The sequence below is a fragment of the Fusarium falciforme genome, chromosome 1, assembly GCF_026873545.1.
Source record: "Fusarium falciforme chromosome 1, complete sequence".
Taxonomy (NCBI): Eukaryota; Fungi; Ascomycota; class Sordariomycetes; order Hypocreales; family Nectriaceae; genus Fusarium; species Fusarium falciforme.
Genome location: NC_070544.1, coordinates 4,893,781 through 4,917,675, shown reverse-complemented (window position 1 = coordinate 4,917,675; position 23,895 = coordinate 4,893,781). Strand labels below are relative to the sequence as shown.

Genomic DNA, 23,895 nt, shown 5'->3' with positions numbered 1-23,895 from the left:
CGCCTCGCTTCGCTAAAATGCTCCCAAATGTGTTCCCTTAGTACGCCTAATCGTTTTGCTCTGATAAGGCTCGTTTCGTCAAGAGCACGATTACTGCTCAAAGGTAGGGAAGCACTCGGCCAGCGTCTTGCTGTGCTTGTTCTCGGCGTGCTCGGCGAGACTGAAGTTAAGTTGTTAGATCGGTCAACTCGGGAGGGAGTATCGTGGGGGACATACGCAGGACCCTTGGTGGTCTTGAGGAAGGTCGACTTGCAGACCTGGCACTGAATGTCGCAAGCCTGCTTGTTCTGTTTCCGAGGAGATCAGTATTCGAACAGAAGACTTCGAGACGAGAGGAGCACGGTAGACTCACCACCTTGAGCTGGGACTTGGCAGTCTTGCCCTCCTTCTGAGCGCGCTCGCGCTTCTGCTGAGCCTTGGCACCCTGTATTCTCAAGTTAGTCCCGGATGTCGTTTACCGCTCTGATAGACAGTTAAACATACGTTACCCATGATTGCGACGTGTGTGGTAGTGTAAGAGCGAAAGGTAGAGAGGTTTTTTTTTTTACTGGCGGTGTTGAAGAATGTAAGATGGGATTTTAAACGGAAAACGGAGGGGGACCAACCATTTATTCTTTCCTCTGACTTTTTGCACGGGCCGTTATCTATAAATGGCACCTTTTTTTTTTTCCTCCGTCCTCCTTCTCCCGTTCGGTCGCTTAAGGGTCTCGACCGTTCCGGAACATGGCACGTTTTGTCGCACAGTGCGTGTTTTCTCTGTGATGGCAACACAATCACCACCATCCACCCACGCACTCCCTTTCAACTCACACTCATACCGAATCATCATGGAAGATTTTGGCCCAATTCCTGAATCTTTACTTGATTTCCCACCTGCTGCGAATACTACTCCCCATTTCCGCATAAATCATGAAGGCCGGAGGTGGGTACGGCAGATGCTCAGGCTGCTCAACCAGCAGTCTCACTTCCATGACCGTCCGTATACATGGGGCTTCGCCATCTTCCGTACTATTTACACGCCTGATTCAGATGAGAGGTTTGCCAGAGCCGTCGAGGAGCTCAACAAACTCGCACGCGAGTACGTCTTTGATAACCTATCAGGACCCCATGAGCCTGGCCAAGAGCCTTTTGATCCTCGCCCCAATGAGGAACTAGCTCGACGATTCTATTGCGACATCATACAAGATTCTACTACATTAGATGGAGCAACCCCTAATGAAGTAGGTAGACGGTTTGACGCCTGGGTCACTGAGCATCTGCAGCCACACGGTCGCCGTGGCATCAAAATGGGCCGCTTTTGCGTCTATCTCATGTTCGACCAGCAGGGCATAGACCACTTCCTTCAGGTAGACAGAGCCAATAAGAACTTTAACCGCGCTCAGTATGATCTCTATGTCAAGGTCGTGACTGAGCACTCGTATGAGAATGAAGAAGGGGAAGACAGGTTCTGGATGCGGCTTGGTATTCGAGGGCCGCTGTTGCCATTTGCCTGACATTGGCCCGACATGGATATTACTGAGATGGGAGTAGAGGGTGAGACGGGGAGGATTCGGAACTATTATGGCTGGCGTTGTTGAATCCCGCCTTGTCGAGGAGACGCAGTGTTGGGTATGGTAGCGAAGAGGATGGTCTCCGCGACTCGAACGACATGGTCTCGGGCAAAGAACCAACTTGCGAGTGCAGCACCAAGTACTGCTGTCCTGGAGGTGGCGACTATTTCTCAACCGAAGAGTACGAGGCAATTGACCGCAGGAGCGTCCATCTTGAGCTTGAAACGGATTCTGATGAGCATAAAGTGAGCTATCAGGATCTGGAGGCTCAGGCACCAGGTGACGAAAGGGAGTCCACAATAACGTTCCCTGATGGAGCTAGGTTGAGTATCACTCAGAGGAGGTGAGAATATCGTCGCATATCTTTCCACCAACTACATGGATGGACGTTGACTCTTCCTGTTAGTGTCCTCCGCCAGGGGCGAGAAACTGGTCCGCAAACCACCCCATCTAGACTTTGGTTTACCTTCCCGCCAACACGCCCGGTTGTGTTGATGTGCACCCGATTAGAGTCACGATTTCGTCCAACGCGCTCAGCGTGAATAGTAAGTTGTTAGACTTCAGTTCATGCCTTGTCAACCAGCCAACACTGTATCTTAGCTGAACACATCGTCGATCTCAGCACCATCGCAAGATTCCTCATGACCGCCTTAGCTACTAACGCCATCCGGGAAGGCATTGTCCGTGGAACCATGTTTTTTGGACTATAATCTGCCGCATCTGAATGCTCAGACTATAACTACGTTCGAAGACGGTTAGACAACGACAAAGCCACTCAACCGTATATGCCACACGTTGGGGAGTACTAGAAACCGCTCTCCATTTGTACTGCTAAATCCAGGTTTGGACCAAGTCAAGACAAGCGGCGGAACGTGGCGCGTTTCGTTGCACAGTGCGTGCTTTTCCCAGTGATACAGAGCCTGATTGTGAAATGTAGCATGTCAAACAATTGATCGAGAATTGTAGAATGCCAATAGAGTATCAGAATAGACCTAATACGTGAAATTAGTTAGAATTTTAACCTCTTCAAGGCCCAGTTTGCCCTTGCTGGAATGTTCAAGCTGTGTCGTTTTTCTCTAAACCTGATGCTTCCAGGGATGGATGGCTCGCTTACAACCCAGCAGACCAGGCGAGTTTGCGTAAGAGGAACACGGTCGTGTTGGGCAGCAAGAAATCTGATGATAACAACATGATTGTGTATTATTTAGCATGATGAGAGAGGAGAGTCTTGTTATTGCTTTTCCATGCTTGTGTTAATAAAGACTGTTCAGGCTACACAATCTTCTATACTGGCGTATCAACTCAGCGAATTAGACCAAGGTCCCCCACCCTGGTCTTGTCTCGATTGCAACCAATTAGTTGACTATGGACGGTCGGTTGCTCAAAAAGTACGCCTCGCTGTTAATAGCAAATGCATAGCCTCCAAGGGGAGGCGAGCAATGGAGAACAGACGCACCGCTTCGAGCCGATTCGCTGAGTCAATACGGCGGTTTGAAAGCCAATCATTGTTTCAATCGTTGGGCAGTGTCTCAACTGTCGATCAATCCCTACGAAACCACGACATTTTCTCGGCAACCTGGGAGCAATTCATCAGCTTTCTTCTGCTTCTGGAAGAATCCAAACCCGTTAGGTATCTCTTGCCACCAAAGAACACGCGGCAAAGGAAAGCACCGGTCATCCGTTCCAATGCTGGGTGTGTAAGCCGCGGCGTGCTATTGTCTACCGCCACCACTTGCATCCACACCACCTCGCCAATCGTAAGGATCCAAACCAAGCCTCTTTGGATATGAGATCCCCCACATTCTCGAGATCCAGCTTCCGCGGCGCGTAAGCTTCAGCGTCGCTGAGGTGAGCTTGGGGTCCGATTCCAAGCCAGAGGCGCATAAAAGGGCGCCCAAGGCCCTGCTTTTTTGCAGGCGTGATCATCTGTACAAATTCAGCAAACCCATAAAATTAAGTAAAAATGACAGCAGACAAGTTTTCGGCGTTGCGAAAGGAACTAGTCAAGGGTCGTCTTCTAGTCCCTGGAGACGATGGATATGAAGCTAGCCTCCAGCGATGGAGTCTTACCTGTGTCAAGCCAGCTGTGAGTTAAAACATGCCGAGCATCACATCAGGGACTAACTTCAGATTCAGGCAGCAGTAGCTCAGCCCGCAACCGCTGAGGAAGCGAGCGCAGTCGTCAAATTCGCAACGGCCAATGGCATCAAATTCAATGTCAAGGGCGGCGGCCACAGCACCTCGCAATCCTCCAGCGCCCCCTCCCCCGAGGGCATAGTCCTAGACTTGGCTCTTATGAGGGACGTCTCGGTAGATGCAGCCGCTCAGACCGTCTCATTTGGAGGAGGCTGTCTTTGGGAAGACGTTGATGATGCCCTTTGGCCCCACGGATTGGCGACCGTTGGAGGCACCGTCTCACACACAGGTGTTGGCGGACTGATTCTGCACGGAGGATATGGCATCTTGTCCGGCCTCCACGGGCTGGCTATCGACCAGCTCATCTCTTGCCAAGTTGTGCTAGCAGACGGGAGCATCGTTACCGCATCTCAATCCGAGAACCCCGACCTCTTCTGGGCTCTGCGGGGTGCCGGCAGCAGCTTTGGTGTTGTGACTCGGTTCACCAGCAGAGCATTTCCACAGGGTGAGATCTGGGGTGGCCTCGTCATCTTGGCCAAAGACAAGCTCCCTGCCGTGGTCGATTTCCTCAACAAGTGGGAGGAAACCAATGATGGGAACCAGGCCTTCATCGCCAGCTTCGCCCATGCCCCTCCAGGCCCGGATCCAGAGGCCCCTCGTCCCCAGGTGACCATCGTGCAGATGGCCCACGTTGGACCAAATGCCGTCGAGGATGGACCCAAATACTTTGCCCCAGTGTTGGAGCTCGATGCGCTCATGAAGCAGACTGGGCCTATGCCCTATCCCTCGGTCAACAAGGGTGGAGACGCCATGTTTGCTGCAGGTAGCCGATACATGTTTGGTGGCAGCAACTTCACCCTCCCTCTCAAGTTGTCAACGGCCGAGGCCATCCGCGATCGTTTTGAAGCCTTCATCGACGAGAACCCAAGCGCCAAGGGTAGCATGGTAGTCCTCGAATGCACTCCCCACGGCAAGATTCGATCCGTCCCCATCGAGTCAACAGCCTTTAACTCGCGAGGCAACTACTACAACATCGGTATCCTGTGGAAGTGGGAGGATGAAAGTCTGGACAAGAAGATCCGCGAGTTCAACCGCGAATACCAGAAGGCGGCCCGTGACCTTGGCTACAACGACGCCAGCCTCAAGGACGGCGTGGGAAACTACATCAATTACGTTAGTACTGACACTGTCTCGGCAGAGAATGCATTCGGGACAAATTCTAGACGGCTGAGGGCGCTGAAGAAGCAATATGATGCCGATAACGTCTTTGACAAGCTGTGGAAGCTGTTGGGAGAGGTTGAGGAGCAATGGGTGGCCTAGGCGATGAGCGAAAGAATTCGAAACACAATGCACACCCAATTTGGCTTGAGATTATAATTCAATGAGAAATGACATTGGTTTGAAAGAGTGAAGATGGTATTCGGTGAAGATGATGAGAGTGGGTGTAAGTGCAAGTGTCTCATGGCGTGCCTTCCAGTTTGGTGCTGTCTTACTGTGCTAAGGCCAGCACGGAAATCGCGTCGCGCCTCCAAACTCAGCTTCCATCTTTCATCTTCCAAGCTCACCAACCATCACTGGCATGCTATTCTCCTATCGCACATTGTTCGAACCTGTCTCTCGTCTCAATCTTCAGATTTCTTCTTCTTCGCGGCGGAAGCCTCAATTCAACCCACCCAGAATCCTAGGGCGCGTCGCAACAATGGCTTCCAACGCTGCCATCGTCTCTGCAGAGAAAATCACCATCGACGAGTTCAACCAACTCCTAAGCCAATATCCAGCTCTCATCAAGGAGATCTCTAGTACCAAGGGTGGTATGTCGTTTAATTCGTCTTCTTGGAGGCTGCGCTAATTCAGCTCTTGATGACTGCAGCCAAACCTGGTCACAAGACCTTGGAGGCACTTGACGAGTATCGTTACAATGACGCGTTGGACATGTTCAGCCCTGGCAAGGACACCCGCCCGATGAAGCTTGATGACATCAAAACCCTTGTCGAGTGGAAGTTGTAAGTGCAAATGCGGGTGGTCAATTATGTAAGGATGAATCTGACCGTTGGACAGACGCCACGGAAAGTTCAGGCCAACACTGATGAAGCTTGTGTCTTCAAACGATGCTGACACGGCCGAGGGTATCGTCAAGCAAGCCATTGATGCCTACAAGGAGTACACCGATATCGACGCGGCCCTCAATGTCTTGACGAAACTCAAAGGCATCGGCCCTGCAACTGCGTCTCTCCTCCTGGCCGTTCATGATGCGACTCGGGTCATCTTTTTCGCCGACGAGGCTTTCTGGTGGCTATGCTGTGATGGAAAGCAGAGCCCTATCAAGTACAATGCCAAGGAGTACCGCTCCCTTTGCTCCGCGGTAAACGATCTACACGAGAGACTTGACGTAGCAGCAAGTGACGTGGAAAGGGTTGCCTATGTCTTGATGAAGGCACCGGCTTCACCCAAGCCATCAGACCACGCGGTGCCGTCCAAGGAGGTCAAGAATAACAGAGCACCATCTTCGACGAAGCGAAAGCCTGATGCCAGAGTTGAGAAGGCTGAGGATGCAACCCACGAGGCCCCTGTCCTTCGTCGATCGAAGCGAGTCAAGGCGTAACTGAGCTGTCAGCCACCCACGACTCATCGGCAGTCACTCAGCTGCACGCCCGGATCCATGACATTGGAAACTCATCCTATTAGCCCACGAGGCTCCATCAACGGAGAATGCCCTGTCTTCCAGTTGGCAGCTGATCATTCAAGACGTACGACACCCGCAGCTAAATCTGCGTCATTCGGTTCCGGCCCCCAGATTACTCTATTTGGATATAGCTAGAAGACTCAAGATACCTCATGCGGCAACACCGGATCTCCGGCCCGTCATGGCGGTGAGCATCCGAAGAATAACAACTCCAACCGAAGAATTCCCGCCCCAAGAACAACTCTCGAGATAACTAGCCTAGACGAACGTTACGATAAAGATAGCATCGTGGAGTCTGACCCATCAGAACGTGCGCCGCTGCGGGTTGCACTCAACTATTATAAAGCCAACACCGCCCCACGAAACGCCCATTATGCCGGGTCTTCCCCCATAGACGGGCAGAAGCTCTCACAATTAAAAGGCTCTGACCGTGTTTCGTCAGCCAACTCCTGGATTCAATATGGCGTCCAATGGCCACCACCGACATGGGCCCTCAAGTAGCATGTTCGCCCAAACCACTGAAGCTATACCGCTTCCCTCCCGTTTTGCACGGATCAAGCGGAGCTTGATTGCTGGCAAGGAAGAACAGATCAAAGCCTCATGGACGAGACTGCTGGTCAAGCTCAAGACAGAAATCGATATTGTTGCCAACAAGGGCCCTGACATTTTCCCATCAATCGAGTTTGACCATCTCAAGAAGGACCCGGAAGCCGCCGAATTTTCATCACAGCTCAAGGAACGGGGCGTTGCTGTCATACGGGGTGTTATCCCTCATGATGTAGCTGCCCAGTGGAAGACAGAAACGGATCAATACTTGAAGGAGGACCCCCGAGCACAGCGTCTTCCCACGCATGATCCGCATCTCTACGGGATATATTGGTCCCCTGCACAAATCAAGGCTCGAGGCCATGAGAACGTGCTCTATGCCCAGCGTTTCCTCATGAACCTATGGCGATCATCCGACCCGGCAGCACTTGTCAGTCCCAACTTTCCTGTCAGCTATGCCGATCGCATGAGAATAAGACACCCCGAGGATGAAACTTGCTCCCTGAGCGTCTATGTCGATGGCGGGAGCGTGGAACGCTGGGAGTCCGACGGCTACGGCTCAGCCGGAACATATCAGCGCATCTGGGATGGTGAGTGGGAGGAGTGGGATCCATGGGAGAGCAGCACTCGCCTCAAGGTGACGAGCGATCTGTACAACGGCGATGGCTCGTGTAGCTTGTTCCGCATGTTCCAGGGCTGGATATCACTAAGTGACCTCCCTGTTGGCGAAGGCACCCTCCTCTTGTGTCCCATGATACGGCTCACAACTGCATATCTCCTACTCCGGCCATTCTTTGTTCCCAATGAGTCCTCGCCGACACACCCAAGCTTCCTTTCCCCAGACAACTGGACTCTCGAACAACCCCCCTCGTCTGTCATCCAAGGCGCCCTCCCCTCATACCCCCAAGAGCTCAACGAAGCGCTCCACCCTCACCTCCAACTCAACCGTAGCATGATCCCAATACCAAAGCTCGCCCCGGGCGACTATCTTGTCTGGCATTGCGATGCTGTTTATGCCCTAGACCGCAGATGTCGCCCAGATCTACCCACGACGGCGATTCTCTATCTCCCCGCCTGCCCACTGACCCAGACAAACGCGCTCTACCTCGTCCGTCAGCGCAAGGCACTGCTTCACGGCGAATCTGGTCCCGACTTTGGTGGTGCTCCCGCGGGTGATCTACCCTTGGAAGCAGAGGAGGCGGTGCAAAAGGTCGGCGAAGCAGGAGGTGCCGACGGGATGCGTGCCATGGGCCTGTTGCCATGGGACGAGGATGATGCTCAGGACGATTGCGAGTTTTCAGTCTTGGAAATGGCGAATGGTATTTTGTTTCCAGAAAAGTATGACATGGATTATTAAAATTGGGCTGGACAGAAGGCAGTTTGACCAAATAATGCTGGATACCCTGGGTTACGGCGATGGCCATTTTACTATCAACTTCACTTTGCTATTGGCTTGGACACCAACAAACAAGTTTGGTCAAGAGCGATAACACTTCACAGAGATAGATTCACTATTCCTGATAATTCTATCCTTCTGGGAAATTGAATACAATCTCAAATTGTCGATCGATCGATCGATAGCCTAATACGCGCCAAAATCGTCAACTTTGCGCCGTTGCTTGCCCGGTAACCTTATCCCCGCCCATTGTTTTGCGTCCTCTGTTACATATAACCCTGGTCTGCAGTTTTCTTCATGTACCCTGAAAGGTGCTGGCCTGACGTAGCCTCTGATTCTGCCTGTGATCGGTAGCGACACTGGACCCAGTGCCGGTTGATCCATTGGTAGGATCCCTTCAAGGATAATGGCATGTCATGAACATTGCTTAGATACCCTTCTTATCCTCACCAGTCTGCTGAGTGGCAGCATACTTGTCGCTAAGCTCGTCGTAGCTCTTGTGAAGCTGAGTGCTTTGCTTCTTAAGGTTCTGCAGGTCCTGCTCCTTCTTCTCAAGCTCCTCCCGGAGACGGGCGAGCTCGCCGGGCTTGCCAGCGACGGCAAGCTTCTCGCTCTCCTTGGTGTTCTGCTTGGTGCCCTCGTAGGCGCGGACCTTGTCCTCGAGACGCATCACCTCGAGGATCATCACATAGGTGCGGTTGAGGATGAGCGAAAGGAACAGGGTGAAGCCGCAGAGGTACATGTTGCGCTGAGAGTAGAACTTGCGGGCTTGGACTTCGAGACGTTCGTGACCCATGACGGCAGCACTGTAGTTACATAGTTAGCAAGGTTCATGAAACTTGGAGCTTCGAGTCGTTGTGGGATAGAGAAGGGAAGCAAGTTGTCACGTACCCTCCCTGCTTAGACTGTTCCGATGCGGCGATGAGCTCAAGCTGAACACGGTAGACTCGGTTGACGCTGTCGATAAAGAGGATCAGGATAAAGATGAAGGTGATCTTCATCCAGTACTGGATCTTGGCGACGACGGGGTTCTCGGAGATGAAGCTGCATCCGTTAGTTCAAAGCTATCCGGTAACACAAGGACGAGCAGAGACGTACGTAAAGATCTTGCGCTTAACGTTGAAGGGGAGCGGGATGATCAGGAGCATGAACAGCGCCATCTCAAACACCAACAACAAAAAGACCTGAGCCACGCAATTAGCAACATGATCCCGCGACGACCGTACAGCTCCCAGTAGGCAGCACGAGAACGGTTCTCCTGAAGATGGGAGCGCATACGAGAGTGTAGTAGAGCGTCATGGCGACGGTGAAAGTCGAGGAGGGGTAGAAAAACAAGGGCGATTCAAAACGTGAGGAAGGATCAAAGCTGAAGATGGAGGCCTCGGATGGCGGGGGACGCGAGCAAAGAGTCGAGTCAAGTCGAGCGTATGTGCGTGAAAGAGGTATTGAGTGTTTGAAAGAAAGGAACTCTCGCAACCTGGAAGGTCAGTGTATTTGTAGGAGGAAGAAGAGGAAGAAAGGTGGTCAGTTCAGCCTGGCATGAAGCAAGCTGTCCTACGTAGGTGGGCAAGGTAGGTAGGGAAGGTACCTGCCAACCAAGCTACGTAGCGCTTGCTGCTTCCGTCGTTTTCGAGTCGACAACGTCATCGTTTGTGGCTGGAGTGCGGGCCGTGAATGGTGGGGCATTCACAACTTTCTCAGTTGTGGCTTGTGCAGTCTGTGTATTTTATGTCACAAGCGCTCATCTTCTATGCACATATTCATAAACATGATGTCACTGACGCCATCACCATCACCATCACCATCAAGGCCTTGAAGCAACAAAGATGCGATTGCATTTTCAAGAGAAAATGAGCCCTAGTATAGCTATAGCTAGATAGCCATCTGCCAATGGCTACCTATTCTTTCACCTTTGGCTCTCCCCCAATCTATACCTGACCACCCCAAATCACAAATAGCATATTACGCAGAGGATACATACCATATCCCTCAATTATCTTACAACAACCCCGCCCTCTCGACTTTGAAACCGTTCTTATCGTCCGTGCCTATGACCATGACCCATCATCCCTGGCCTTGGCCGAAGGACGCCGATATCTCCTCGATCGGACAATCACGTCGGAATCGTCGTCGTCGTCGTCGTCTTCTACGCCGCCATTATCCCTTCTTTCAAGCTGACTATGCAGCATAATCTCGTCCCTAATATCACCGCTGTAGTCGTTATCTTCCACACTGTCATCAATTTCCGTCGACTGCGGCTGCGATTCCGGGTGTGAATTAGGCTGCTGTTGCGGCTGGAGCCCAAGCGCCGTCACCACTGGCTGGGTCGTTGTCGTTGACGGCACCACAATCTGGGCCTCCTCTGGCGTTGGCGCCTTGGGCTCTTCTGGAATCGTGGCCGGGATCGGGGTCGGGGCAGGCTTCGGCGCCGTGCGTGGGTACTTTCTAGGCCTACCACTTCCGGGTCTGGCACCGCCCCGTTTGCCCCGTGTCTTGGGCTCTCCCCGAGGCTTGCCCGCTTGCTCGGCTGCTGATTTCGGCACCTGTCGCGTTCGCTTTCGCAACCTCCCTCCGGCCTTACCTGAGGCAAAATCAGAATCACCCGTCGACGGCGTCCCTGCCCGGGACGTCGCATCCGTTCCCGTTGGCTGGTACTCCTCCTCCTCCGAGTCGTTATGCGCACCACGCTTGCGCTTGCGGTCTGACGGAATTGCGAAGCCAGGGCTATCCATCATCGTCAGGTCCTCATCCTCGAGAGCGAGACGCGCAGCCTTCTTGCCCTTCCCTGGCTTCTTCTTGTCCGCCTTGGGGGCTTTCCTGGCCACTCCCTCTCCATGGTTTGGCCGCCGTGTCCGCTTCTTGCCCTGGTCAGATTTCCCTCCCACCTTATGGTCGAGGAGCTTCTTGGTCAGGTTGGGGAAGTTCTCGCCATAATTGAAAAACAACTCCTCGCCAACCTCAATGTCACGCATGGCAGTGAACTTGATCCGGTACTCGCCATTCACGTAGAGAATCCGGGGTGTGATGTTGCACCCGCGCTTGTCGCTCTCTGACGCGTGGTTGATGTAACGGCTGAGGTTGCCATAGATGGCTGCGTCGACCCAGATGCCTTCGTTCTCCAACAATGTAAAGACGTACGAGATGTTAGATTCCTCGTCAAAAACGTCGCCTCGTCTGGCTTCTCTGCGGACACCTTCATCATGAGTGATAAGTTCTCCGACATACTCGATGATAAAATCATCCTGCGCGATGAACTCGGCAGTGAACAGACCATAACCCACTCCCTCAAGCTGGCTTTGGCCCAAGGCAAGGCCCTTGGGAAGACCACGCTGCAATGCGCAGTTCTGACAGCCTGTAGCATGAAGAATATCATCTTCGGCGTTCTCGGGGTCGGCTCTCTCCAGTGCACCACAGTTTCCACAGAGATCTGGATCGCACTCACGATTCAACTGCACACAAATGCACGGCCGGTCCTTTTGTTTTGAGAGACAGGTCTTGCCTTGCGAGTGACAAGCGCAGCCCGTGAACTTGTACGCGCAACTTTCCACCGTGCAGCCACAGAACTTTTCGCAGAGGAGCCCGTGTTGTACACACGTGCAACTTTCCAAAGTGCATGGCCCTTCGTGAGAGCACGGCTCAGACAGTTCACGCCGTTGATGTTCATGAGTGATGGTGTGGTTTTCCCAGTCGCCGATAAGCGCCTTCTTGAAGCGATCATACCATGAAACAGTCCGGATCTGTGTCTTGTTGACAGGCTCGGGGGCAGGCAGAGAGACGCCCATACGTTCATACTCTTGGAAAACATCGGAACAGTCGCGGTCGAGAAGATGGGCAATAAAGCACAACGGATCCCTCTTGACTCGACTTCCATCGGTCGTCGCAACCGTGGCTCGCAAGACAGTGCGCTCATCTTGGGTCCAAGGTCGATGGTCGGGATTCAGGGACGAGTGGGTTGGCGTTTTGTAGCAGTCTCGTTTGCATGGACCCAGACCGTGGCTGTTCCCATTGACATGGTTAATTCCATCGGAAGCAAGGCGTCTGCGTCGCTTGAGAGTATCTGAGAGACGAGGCATGATCGAAACGGTGCGTTTGCAATTCTGAGCATCATACTCTCCGTGCTCGCAAGAATGGCTAAAGCAGATAAGACAACCAAGAATGCAATAACTTCCAAGTTCATACTCGGCCACCTCAAACTCGTTCTCGTTCTGGGAACTGGAGCCGTCCTTGGCAGTTGGTTTCGAGTCCATGATGCTGTCAACCGACTCGTCGAGAAGAAGGACATCACGTAGCGCGATTTGTTTTGTGGGCGATTGACCCTGATGAAAGACACGGTGGAAGGCTTCGGTGAACATCTCCGCGGCTCTGTTGGCTTCGGGCGGGGTAGTAGACTCTGCTGGGCGATGCGAATTGAGAATGTCGGACTTCTGTCGAGGGGTGATCGCGTCGTCGGGTGCCCGGCTTGCCATGTAGCGAATCAAGGTGGACTTGTTGCAGCCAGGGAGCGCAAGCTTGTCCAGCCAGTCTTCGAGATAAAGAGAGACGGTCGAGGCGAATTCCGAGCGGACGGTAACGCGCACCTTTTCTTCTCGGCTCATGGGCTTGAACCCCGATTTGCGATCAATATCCTCCAGCTCCTGCAACCAGACATTGTACTTTGACTCTTCAGAGCTCTCAAGATCCCTCAGATGGGGGACAAAGGTCAGCATTGTGTTTGGTGTGAGGACATTCTTTTTGATTTCCACGTGATGAAACCGGTATCGGGGAACGCGCTCTTCATCAGTCTGGATGCGCTGGATAAGATAGTGATCTTCGCGTCTGTTGCTCTTCATCTTGGAGTGCTCCTGTACCATGACATTAATATCAAACTGCCTCACTGTGGTTAGAGGGTCATTACTTTGAATTTTATTCTCATAGTTTCACCCTTTTGGACTGGCACAGGCTTGCTGGCGAGTCCGGCGAAGAGGTCATTGCCCGTGTGAACACGACGTTCTGTAGCTTTGGTGGATTCAATGATGTAGGACGTCATTCGTGCATGACCATCCTTGATGTCTTGGCGAAAGGTCGTCAAGGTGCGGGCGATGCCAGCGACATCCCATTCTGGCTTCCTAGGCGTTTGATATTTGGGGGGCGTGGCTTTGGTTTGCTGGCTTTGCTTGGGAGAGTGACGCTCAAGGGGCGGCGTTACCTGTCGATGCGGCGGGTTGGTAGGTCCGACACCAGACAGTCTTGCCATGTCTGTGGCATTGTCGACACCAGGGCTTGTCGATGTCGTCTTGGGTCCTGGCCTGGCCACCGTGGGCACTGAACGGGCTGGCTCGAACGAGTTGTTGCCACCTTGGCTGGTGTTGGCAACCACAGGTCGCTTCAGCTGGGGCGGGCTTATGGGCCGGCGAATGGTACCGTGATGGATATTTGTCACCGGCGGGCGACTAGCAAAAGGGTCGAGATCAAATCTGGCGGTGGTTGTCTCTGCGCGCTGCGATAGATGCGGCGACGATCTTGGGGGGGGGAAGATGCGAGAATGGATTGCGTGGCCTTCAGAGTCGCTCGACCCCAAGGTCAAGTCGATGTGGTCGACAGGTGTCATGACTGCGGCTGACAACTTTGTCAAGGTTTTTTTAGGATTGCCCCTCGCCTTCACTTGCAGCTGCAACCATTCTGCGGGGGTAACACTTCTTCCTTTGGGAGTCGGGAAGGAACAAGGGAATTATGCAGGATAAAGTTTGTTTTGCTGGCAGTTGTAGGTTGAAGGAAGCGGGAGTTTGTCCAGCGCCGGGAAACGCGTGTGGCCGAGACGAGAATGCAAGCCCGAGAGAAGAGCAGGTAGCGCCGTCAAACGCGAACAAGGCCGTCTGATACTTGCTGCCTACCCGGTTAAGTCTGGCGCCGCGGGCTAATGATGCGCGAAATATGATATTTGCGACTCGCGATGTTGTGTTGTCGTTGAGATTCGAGGTGAAAGTGAGTGGTGAATGAGTGTCCAACACACGCGTTGAGAGGAGTCTGCAGGGGATTGACAGGGGCGCGCGTTGACCAACATGGTCTAGCGCGAGTGTGGAGGCCGCGCTTTTCTCGATGGAGCAATCATTTCCCTCCGGATTATATATCCAGACAGGACATTGAATATTTTGACCATAATTAAATGATGGGATGAGTTGTATTCTCGGCTTGCTTGAGGTTACTACTTTCTTGCTGTCTTTTTTCCTATTCGATTATTGCAGATTGCGCAAGGCTTTTAGTTGTAAGGCTGGACCTCATGCGCAAGGTTGGCCTCTTGTGGCGCAATTTGATAACTGCCTCAAAGTCTGTGACTGAATGATGAGTAGATTTAAATAAAGAAAAAATAGTGGAAATAAATCTAACACGTAAAGGAAGTTCTGCTGATGGTGAATATATCCCCTCGTCAGGTTGACCTTATTGGTGCTGGTGTCCTTGGGGTAGAATATGCTTATCGCTGGGCTTTGTCTCCATAGCTACAGTCTACTTGAATCCATCGGAATCCCCGGATCAGGATATCTGCAACTTGACTTCACCAACAATACCAACCCACCATAGCCAGAGGAAGAGTGCGCCCGGAGAAAGATTACTCAGTGCCTTGGGTCCAATTAAAGGAGAATAAACACCAGGCAGTCAACTCCCATGGAGGTTCCATTCCTATCCTCCCATACCAACATTGGAACTGCACTGGTCGTTTACCCTGAAGCCTCGCGTGTGCATAAGTAATGCCACAACCTCTGCTCAGCCTCTACAAACCGGCCCATGCCTATTTAGGTGTCACATTCATCACCAGATGAGACCCTGTTTCATGACTGACATCAACACCAAGCATCCAAGCATGGATGCGATCCGCTGGGTCCGATGCCTGACCCCTTCTTTCGGCCTGGAAACTGCCGGGGGGACATTCGATTCAGGACCCCGTCACCCACCCACAGACGCTCAAAGGACCCCAATATTTGGCTTCAATTCCGTCATACTTCATCTTAGACGCTGACTAGCGCCCAAAATGACTGAAGCTTGGTGGCTGCGAGCCGCATGCGGGATGGCCAGCCAACTCGAGGGAAGCCCAGTCCCGGATGCGCAGGTAGGGATACTTGGCGGCCAAATCGAACGACGTAGACCTGAGACATGCTTAGAATCCGGTAGCGTTACTTTCCCTCGTCGTAAAAAATGGCCAATCTTCTCGTACAAGTACTTTATCCCTTAGCGCCCGCTCGTAACTCAACCTTGGTCGCAATTCTGACGATGTGGAGCTTTGATGACGTCGCCTTGAACTTGCCATCCAAAAGGTGACGATCTTGTTCTCCGCAGCAACAACACCACCTCTAGGCTTGCCAGGTTTTTGGGTTTTCTCATATAACGTTCCCCGGCGGCCCGGACTCGATCTTCCTTCTGTGCCTTCTCCGACATCTCACCCTTGTTTTTCAGTGCTGCAGCTGTCCATCAACCCACGTTTATCCCCACTCAGTATTATTTATCCCCTGCGTCTCCGTGTCGAAACAATCTGTCAGCTCCACCGCCTGTCGCATCATCGCCATCAACATGCATCGCACCTATTCTATGCGCCAGACTCGGGCGCCTACTGCCTCCCAGCTCCAGGTATGATTGATCTACCGCAGCGCGTCACGGAGCCAGAGCTGACCTCATTCCACAGAACCCTCCCCCTCCTCCGTCATCGACAAAGTCCGGCCGTCTCTTCAAGGGTAGCTTCGGTAAGCTTGGATTCGCCCCGCAACGAGCTCCTCAAAATTAACAATTCTCGTCCTACAGGACATGCCCTTCGTCGAAATGCCGGCGGCGCCTTCGGGCCCGACCTGGCTAAGAAGCTCTCCCAGTTGGTCAAGATGGAGAAGAACGTGATGCGCAGTCTCGAGACTGTCGCCCGCGAGCGGATGGAAGTGGCAGTATGTTCATGCTACCTTTGCTCATGATGAGGTACTAACCTTGATAGCAACAACTCTCCATCTGGGGCGAGGCCGGCGACGAAGATGTCTCCGACGTCACCGACAAGCTTGGTGTGCTGCTCTACGAAATCGGCGAGCTCGAAGACCAATACGTGGACCGATACGACCAATACCGAATTACGATGAAGAGCATCCGTAACATTGAGGCGTCGGTGCAGCCTAGCCGTGACCGTAAGAATGGCCCACGCCCGAAGCTTCGAGGTAACACTACTGACACCAAGAACAGGCAAGCAAAAGATCACGGACCAGATCGCCCAGCTCAAATACAAGGAGCCCAACTCTCCCAAGATCGTCGTCCTCGAACAGGAGCTCGTGCGAGCCGAGGCCGAATCTCTCGTCGCTGAGGCCCAGCTGTCCAACATCACTCGCGAAAAGGTCAAGGCTGCCTACACATACCAGTTTGATGCTCTGCGCGAGCACTGTGAGAAGGTCGCCATCATCGCCGGATACGGAAAGCATCTCCTCGAGCTCATCGATGACACCCCAGTCACCCCTGGCGAGACTCGCCAGGCTTATGACGGATACGAGGCCAGCAAGGCTATTATTCAGGACTGCGAGGATGCTCTCACCAACTGGGTTACATCAAATGCTGTTGTCTCGTCCAAGCTCTCGACCCGCGCACGAACTCTGTCGCAGCGACGCCGAAATAACATCCGTGCTAGGAGCGAGGGACATGATCTCTCTGGCCAGGACGTCCCTCTCAACGATGGAAGCTCCTGGACGGCACGGGATCATGACCTCGAGAGCGACGAGGAGGATGAGGAGGATGTCCGAGGCTCCATCATGGACAGTGATGGTGGTCTGAACGGCGAGTCCCGTGGACGCACCCAGGAAGTTGCCGCCGCTTAGAGAAAGTCGCCGGTGCGGAACGGGAGCGTAGGCAGAAGAGCCACACTCCATGGGAGAGCACCGAAAGGCTGTTGTACTATGCTCTCCTAGGCTTTGTAATGACGGGAATGCGACCTAGGTTGCATGAGGCGTTGAGGATAGCTTCTGGCAGGATGGATTGTAAAAGGCTGATTGGGCACTTTCTCTTGTAGTAGCCTTGTTGCTGTATTTTTAGCCACTAATATTATGTTCTCATTGATATCATCAAATCTGGTTCCGCATTTGGCTCGCAAATTCCTCAACCTCCATCTTGACGATGTGATGTCCAGGCACCACTACTAGTCCCAGATAGCGGGAGCTCATGTCAAGCTTGATTGTTTCGCCACCGGCCTTTTCGGCTGCTTCTGCACGCTGCCTAGATGACGGTTGCCGGTACTCGTATGTATGAGCAAGAACAATGTTCCTATCCTTTGCCCTCAAATGTCAGCCAAATGTCAATGCAGTGACGCATGAGTTGGAGGGGTCTGAGAGACATACAGGGTCGGTGCATTTTAGAGCACCCCAGAATAGGCGACCATCTGTGGTGTATACACGCAGGTTCTTGTTTAGAATACCCGATAGGTATTCTCGAGCCTGCTCCGAGTCCATTTCCGCAGGCGGCGAAATCAATAGAGGGCGTGGTAGAGTTGGACAAGGTCCAAGGTGAACGTGGGGGAGCCGCTCATTCTCTGAAGAATTAGACTAACGTTAGAGCCACCATTCGCCAGTGGATTAGCCGCGATAGGCCCACGCTGACGTTATGCACAGGCACTGGCGCGCTGGCTTAGGGAGAGCGTGAAAGCTCAATGGTTGCCTACAACTTCTTCCTTCATTCTTCCTCCTTCACATTCATTCACCTTTGTCCTCGGCCTACCAGGTCTTGCTCGACTAGGCCGTGCTAGATCATGATCATAGACTTTGCGAGACGAGGGCCCTACCCTTGAAGACTGGGCTTCGTGCCTTCCCGACCCTGCGCCTGTAATCGTTCGTCAAGCTCACGGTGACATCCCGTCATGGGTGTGAACGGCCTCTGGACCGTTATCCAGCCATGCGCTCGGCCCACGAACCTCGCGACTCTCAATCGCAAGCGTCTCGCCGTTGATGCGTCCATCTGGATCTACCAATTCCTCAAAGCTGTGCGCGACAAGGAAGGAAACGCCTTGCGCAACTCGCATGTAGTTGGTTTCTTTCGTCGCATATGCAAGCTCCTCTGGTTCGGCATCCAGCCAGTCTTTGTCTTTGATGGCGGCGCCCCCGTTCTCAAGCGCCAGACGATCCAACAGCGAAAGCGAAGAAGAGAAGGCCGTCGCGAAGATGCTGTGCGAACGGCCGGCAAGCTGCTCGCCGTGCAGATGCAGCGCATTGCCGAGGAGGAACAAGATCGCAGGCGACGGGACAGAGATCGCGATGTGTCTGCCCGAGAAGAGGAACAGCAGGAGGAAATCCCTGATGTCAGCCAACTAGTTTACGAGGACGAAGTGCTCCTGTCGCAGAAGGAGAGACAAAAGGCCAGAACGTTTCGCAAACAAGATGCCTACCACCTACCAGACCTTGATGGAGGCGGTATCGCCGCAATGGGGAAGCCTGACGACCCACGAATCATGAGCGTGGAAGAGCTGGAAGAATACGCGCGACAGTTCCATGATGGAGAAGACATCAATCTGTACGACTTTAGCAAGATTGACTTTGACGGCGAGTTCTTCAAGAGTCTGCCGCCCCCGGATCGATACAACATCTTGAACGCAGCGAGACTTAGAAGTCGACTGAGAATGGGCCTTAGTAAGGAACAGTTGGACGACATGTTTCCCGATCGGATGGCATTTTCCAGATTTCAGATCGAAAGAGTCAAGGAGAGAAACCACCTCACTCAACGCCTGATGCTTGAGGTTGGAATGACTGGCACAGATCTGACTCTAGGTGTGAACGCACGTGTTGCTGGTGAAAAGAACAGAGAGTACATTCTTGTCAAGAATGAGGGCGCTGAAGGCGGATGGGCCTTGGGCGTGGTCAGCAGGGACAAGGACATTGGAGAAGCACACAAGCCAATTGATGTGGATGCCATCCAAGTTCAGTATCAATCCAGGGACGACGAAGATGAGGATGACGAGGATTTTGAGGATGTCCCTATCGAAGGCCTGAACAGGCTGCCAAAACCTTCGGCGGCGATGCTTGCCAGCGCCCAAGCAGCACAGGATATGGCTGCCCGACGCCAGCAACTCTACGATGGCCATCGAACGGAGCCCACTACTAACGATGAAGGGTCTCTGTTTGTAGGTGGTGATCTTGGGAATACGAACGATCTCTTCGAGGAACCACGTCAGGACACACTACACCCGGATGAAGAAGATGACCTCAACAAGGCCATTGCTCTGTCATTACAAAACCAGCACGGAGTGGGGCAAGAACCAAAGGACGACGATGAGTTTGAGGATGTGCCCATCGAGGCACCCAAGTGGACACAGAAATCCGTCGAAGCGCAAAAGCCCATCACCGCCAAAGGAGGCTCGATGATTGCGCATATTGTCAACAACCGAGCCAGCGCAGCTGTGCCGAAGCGACAAGAGCCTAGTACTGCTGCTGATAGCGATAGCGATGAAGACATGCAGACGGTTCTCGCCAAAGCCAGGATGAAGAAGCGTCCGCAACCCGTACCAGTCGTTGAGAACAAGAAGAACCCGTTTGATGGGCCATTGCCTTTCCCCAAGCTGGCCTGGGGCTCTTCTCTCTTCGGGAAAAAGGCGACCCAGAAGGAGAATAAACATCCACAAGAAACCCCAGCGCCGGTCGATGAAGTCGACGACATGGCAGGTGGCTTTGAGAGGGAGCTGGATGATGATGCCCCAAAGCCTCTGCCACCGTGGCTGGCAGACAATACAGACATCCGAGAGTCACTCAAGAAGCAGCAAGATGTGGAGCGTGAAATCAATGCTGCGGACAGGCTGGCGGCCGAAGAGGAGGAGAGGCTTCACCGTCGGCAGATGCAAGATCAGCTCATCGAGATTGATTCTTCATCAGATGATGGAAGTGATATCGAGGTTTTGGACAAGCCACCGTCGCCCAAGAAATCAACAAGAAACGTGCCGATCGTCATCGATGTTGATGACAGTGAGCCAGATGCCACACAAGCCTCATCTGCACCTCAAGTTTTGGAAGCCAGCCCCGAGCCTGCTTCAAAGGAGCCTCAAGAACCCTTGCCTGACCCCGTGGCGCAAAGCGCTCCGGAACATGTTGAGCTGGACGAGACGGAAACCCTGGAACAGGAGAAGACTCGACAGTCAGAGTCCCCTGAGCCTGAATTTGAGGATGTGGTGCCACTGGACACTATGGCCGAACCAACTGTAGCGAAGAGCCCTTCTCCTGTATTCGAGGACGTCCCCTCTCTCAGCGCGCCAGTGGAAGATGGGGCAGATAAAGACGCTGAGCTTCCAGATGATGGACTTTTCGACGATGTTGAGTACGACGAGTTCAGTGACCCTGGCGACGAAGAACTCATGGCGCAAATGGCCGAGGAAGCTGAAGAGCATGCTCGATTTGCCAGTGAGCTGAACAACAAGTCGGCGGAGCAGAATAAAGAGGACTACGAGAGAGAGCTACGAGCCCTACGGGGTCAGCAAAAGAAGGACCGCCGAGATGCCGACGAGGTTACCCAGGTCATGATCACGGAATGTCAGGCCCTCCTTCGTCTGTTTGGCATACCTTATATCACTGCGCCCATGGAAGCCGAAGCCCAATGTGCTGAGCTGGTGCAGCTGGGCCTTGTTGATGGCATTGTGACTGACGACTCGGATACCTTTCTGTTTGGTGGCACAAGAGTCTACAAGAACATGTTCAACAGCAACAAGTTTGTTGAGTGTTATCTGGGAGGTGACCTCGAGAAGGAACTGTCTTTGTCTCGCGAGCAGCTCATCTCACTTGCTCAACTTCTTGGTTCGGATTATACGGAGGGTCTGCCTGGAGTCGGACCGGTCACGGCGGTTGAGATTCTATCCGAGTTCCCTGGCAAATCTGGACTCGAGGACTTTCGCGATTGGTGGAAGGAAGTGCAATCGCAATCGCGACCTAAGGAGGCCGATGCTTCGTCCCCCTTTCGCAAGAAGTTTCGCAGGTCGCAGGGCACCAAGCTCTTCCTACCCCCTGGGTTCCCCAGCCCAGCTGTTTATGATGCGTACCTGAACCCAGAGGTGGACGACAGCAGCGAGGCATTCCAATGGGGTGTGCCGGATGTCGAGGGCCTACGGCAGTTCTTGATGGCCACTATTGGTTGGAGCAAGGAGAGGACGGATGAGGTACTTGTTCCAGTCATCAAGGACATGAACAAGCGTGACCGTGAAGGCACGCAGAGCAATATCACAAGGTTCTTTGGTGGCAGCGTAGGAGCGGGTGCCAAGGAAGCGTTCGCACCAAGGCAGAAAGCCCAGGGAAGCAAGAGAATGGCTGCAGCTGTGGGTAGACTCAAGGCTAATGCTGCGGCTGGTGAATCATCAAGGGTCGCTGATAATGGAGGAGGTAAGCGGAAACGGGTTTCGAGGAGGAATGTGATAGAGGTGGATGAGGATGAAGATGCTGAAGAAGTTGATGAGGAAGAAGAGGATGATGCAGCTCAGGCGACCAGAAAGCGAACGAGGGCGTCGTGAGGATTGATGGGATATAGACATGATTTGTACTTGTATCATCTGAGCGAATTCGGGAGCTGTAGTTGAATTGAAGCTATTCACAACTCGATCAATGACATCATTCCTGATCAACTGGCAGACGAATGCTGTTATGTATGTCTCTTGCGGGCGACAAGTTAAGAAAGGTTAGAAAACGAGTAGCAATCAGCTTCATGATCTGCTGTTCAAGGAATGAAATTGTCGTCATTCACAACCGCTGATGTGGAAATAACTCGGACTTGGAGTGACCGTTGTTGCAGCTGTCATTGACCGGGACAGCTTTCGACCCCTCCCCTCCACCTCCAAAGCTTCCTTCCCACAGCCACCTCCGCCGTCGGGGCTAAACCACGGAAAAACCGAACGTTTCTCCCAGCTCACGTGCCAATCATTACGCTCCTGGCGTGCGTTTGCGAAAGCGCCTCCCCAAATGTGGTGTGCAACTTCACCCCAACCTCTATAAATTTCCCCCAGTTGCCTTTTTTCTTTTTCTTTGTTGGATTTTGTCGTCTCTTGCGCGCGCGCACTCGTTATACTGAACCATGCCGTCTATGGATGAACGTGAGCTCGCCTCGCGCGTCAAGGCGCTCACAAAGTGCGTCGCTGCGAACGAACCCCCCGAGAACGCCATCAAGCTGTTGGAGTCGCTCAAGAAGGATGCCTCCCCCACCGAGGAGATGCTGAGGGTACGTGGAAGACGGGATTAAAGCAGGAGGAGAGGCTGCGCTGGTCGCACATGTCCTCTTGAGTATATAGATTTCCCTTTTGTCGCGCGAGCCTGGTCTTTTGGTCTTGTCGCGCAAATGCGTGATCGCACTCCCCCGGGATCTCGATGCGTGTGCGCCCGGTCCGGACATTTGCATTGGTCATGTTTTCTGCTGTCTAGACGACTTGTCATCGTCTTCACTCTGTCCGTCTTCATAAACTAACTCTTGTGGTTTTACCGTCGATAGGCTACAAGGGCCGGTGTCTTTGTCGGCAAACTTCGCTCCAATTCCAACAAGGAGATCGCCCGCGCCGCCGCCGAACTCGTCACCAAATGGAAGAAGCTTGTCGAGCAAGAAAAGAATTCGAAGCTCCACAAGGCCAAGATGGGCTCGCCTGCTCCCGCTCCCACCTCGTCTCCGGCCGCTCCGCCGCCCTCGTCGTCCGGTGGTGCCAAGAAGGCCTTCAAGGGCGACCCCGAGAAGCGCAAGTACGACAGCGATGGCGTGGATATCAAGCGCACCGATTCCACCGTCCGCAACCAGTGTATCGGTCTCATCTACAACGGACTGGCTTATCGCTCAACTGTCTCCGAGTCCGACGTCATCGCAAAGGCCGTTGCTGTTGAGCACGCTGCCTACACTCGCAACAAGGGAGAGACGCCCGAGTATAAGAAGAAGATTCGATCGCTCTTTACCAACCTCAAGAACAAGTCCAACAAGGACCTCGGCCGCCGTGTCATGAGCGGCGACATCTCGGCGGACAGGTTCGTGGTCATGACGGATGACGAGCTCAAGAGCGAGGACCAGCGCAAGAAGGAGATTGAGCTGGAGAAGGAGAACATGAAGAAGGCTCAGGTGCCCATGGCGGAGAAGAGTATTAGCGAAGATCTCGAGTGCGGCCGCTGCAAGAAGAAGAAGGTCAGCTACACCCAGGCCCAGACGCGAGCCGCCGATGAACCGATGACGACCTTTTGCGAATGCATGGCTTGCGGACACCGATGGAAGGTATGTTTACTGTTCGCCTACACTTTCAAACATGAAGCTCACACAGTCACAGTTCTCTTAAGTTGATGTTGATGTTGGAGGGGGCGTTTTATTTTGCTTTGCGCAGACAGCATCTGCGTGCAGCTACCTAGCTAAGCTACACTACACATTGGAGGGTCATGGAGTTAACGGGAACTGGAGCGGCGACTTAAACATGTATCAAGAAGGAAAGATTACGGCGCGAGATACCTTTCTTCTCTCTTGTTTTCTTACCAACACACTACCTAGTTTTATTTCTTTTCAAAACGAGATCTGAAGGGTATTTCTGGCTGGGTGCAAAAGTTTGGTGATAATAGACGTTGAAGTTGCTGTCCATGTCTCGACAACTCTCCGCACCGGATTCATGGACACTCTGA

At 53.0% G+C, this 23,895-nt stretch overlaps 11 protein-coding genes across 11 annotated transcripts; 7 read left to right on the top strand and 4 right to left on the bottom strand.

Annotated features, from left to right (window-relative positions):
• Positions 1-90: 90 nt before the first annotated feature.
• On the bottom strand, positions 91-573 carry NCS54_00139200 (Hypothetical protein; the record flags this gene model as incomplete). The annotated part of the gene is made up of 4 exons (XM_053147021.1): positions 484-573; positions 353-424; positions 217-287; positions 91-160 (listed from the first exon to the last, which is right to left on the bottom strand). Exons 1-4 carry the CDS (start codon positions 490-492, stop codon positions 91-93), a joined length of 222 nt encoding a protein of 73 aa, XP_053002996.1. The 5' UTR covers positions 493-573.
• Positions 574-827: 254 nt separating this feature from the next.
• NCS54_00139100 (Hypothetical protein) lies at positions 828-1,493 on the top strand (the record flags this gene model as incomplete). The annotated part of the gene is made up of 1 exon (XM_053147020.1): positions 828-1,493. The coding sequence occupies one exon, from the start codon at positions 828-830 to the stop codon at positions 1,491-1,493; it is 666 nt and encodes a 221-aa protein (XP_053002995.1).
• Positions 1,494-3,513: 2,020 nt separating this feature from the next.
• On the top strand, positions 3,514-5,006 carry NCS54_00139000 (FAD-binding PCMH-type domain-containing protein; the record flags this gene model as incomplete). The annotated part of the gene is made up of 2 exons (XM_053147019.1): positions 3,514-3,636; positions 3,687-5,006. 2 exons carry the CDS (start codon positions 3,514-3,516, stop codon positions 5,004-5,006), a joined length of 1,443 nt encoding a protein of 480 aa, XP_053002994.1.
• Positions 5,007-5,262: 256 nt separating this feature from the next.
• On the top strand, positions 5,263-6,288 carry NCS54_00138900 (Hypothetical protein; the record flags this gene model as incomplete). Its single annotated transcript, XM_053147018.1, has 3 exons — positions 5,263-5,497; positions 5,557-5,689; positions 5,745-6,288. Exons 1-3 carry the CDS (start codon positions 5,266-5,268, stop codon positions 6,286-6,288), a joined length of 909 nt encoding a protein of 302 aa, XP_053002993.1. The 5' UTR covers positions 5,263-5,265.
• Positions 6,289-6,829: 541 nt separating this feature from the next.
• NCS54_00138800 (Hypothetical protein) lies at positions 6,830-8,272 on the top strand (the record flags this gene model as incomplete). Its single annotated transcript, XM_053147017.1, has 1 exon — positions 6,830-8,272. One exon carries the CDS (start codon positions 6,830-6,832, stop codon positions 8,270-8,272), a length of 1,443 nt encoding a protein of 480 aa, XP_053002992.1.
• Positions 8,273-8,738: 466 nt separating this feature from the next.
• On the bottom strand, positions 8,739-9,610 carry NCS54_00138700 (Endoplasmic reticulum transmembrane protein; the record flags this gene model as incomplete). The annotated part of the gene is made up of 4 exons (XM_053147016.1): positions 8,739-9,117; positions 9,203-9,355; positions 9,410-9,495; positions 9,590-9,610. 4 exons carry the CDS (start codon positions 9,608-9,610, stop codon positions 8,739-8,741), a joined length of 639 nt encoding a protein of 212 aa, XP_053002991.1.
• Positions 9,611-10,359: 749 nt separating this feature from the next.
• NCS54_00138600 (Hypothetical protein) lies at positions 10,360-13,898 on the bottom strand (the record flags this gene model as incomplete). Its single annotated transcript, XM_053147015.1, has 2 exons — positions 10,360-13,184; positions 13,232-13,898. The coding sequence occupies 2 exons, from the start codon at positions 13,896-13,898 to the stop codon at positions 10,360-10,362; spliced, it is 3,492 nt and encodes a 1,163-aa protein (XP_053002990.1).
• Positions 13,899-15,850: 1,952 nt separating this feature from the next.
• NCS54_00138500 (Hypothetical protein) lies at positions 15,851-17,121 on the top strand (the record flags this gene model as incomplete). The annotated part of the gene is made up of 5 exons (XM_053147014.1): positions 15,851-15,907; positions 15,963-16,020; positions 16,079-16,212; positions 16,260-16,443; positions 16,499-17,121. 5 exons carry the CDS (start codon positions 15,851-15,853, stop codon positions 17,119-17,121), a joined length of 1,056 nt encoding a protein of 351 aa, XP_053002989.1.
• Positions 17,122-17,364: 243 nt separating this feature from the next.
• Positions 17,365-17,790, bottom strand: NCS54_00138400 (Sm domain-containing protein; the record flags this gene model as incomplete). The annotated part of the gene is made up of 2 exons (XM_053147013.1): positions 17,638-17,790; positions 17,365-17,568 (listed from the first exon to the last, which is right to left on the bottom strand). The coding sequence occupies exons 1-2, from the start codon at positions 17,746-17,748 to the stop codon at positions 17,365-17,367; spliced, it is 315 nt and encodes a 104-aa protein (XP_053002988.1). The 5' UTR covers positions 17,749-17,790.
• Positions 17,791-18,152: 362 nt separating this feature from the next.
• Positions 18,153-21,773, top strand: NCS54_00138300 (Hypothetical protein; the record flags this gene model as incomplete). Its single annotated transcript, XM_053147012.1, has 1 exon — positions 18,153-21,773. The coding sequence occupies one exon, from the start codon at positions 18,153-18,155 to the stop codon at positions 21,771-21,773; it is 3,621 nt and encodes a 1,206-aa protein (XP_053002987.1).
• A 557-nt stretch (positions 21,774-22,330) lies between these two features.
• Positions 22,331-23,561, top strand: NCS54_00138200 (Transcription elongation factor; the record flags this gene model as incomplete). Its single annotated transcript, XM_053147011.1, has 3 exons — positions 22,331-22,474; positions 22,742-23,500; positions 23,553-23,561. 3 exons carry the CDS (start codon positions 22,331-22,333, stop codon positions 23,559-23,561), a joined length of 912 nt encoding a protein of 303 aa, XP_053002986.1.
• Between the last annotated feature and the right edge of the window lie 334 nt (positions 23,562-23,895).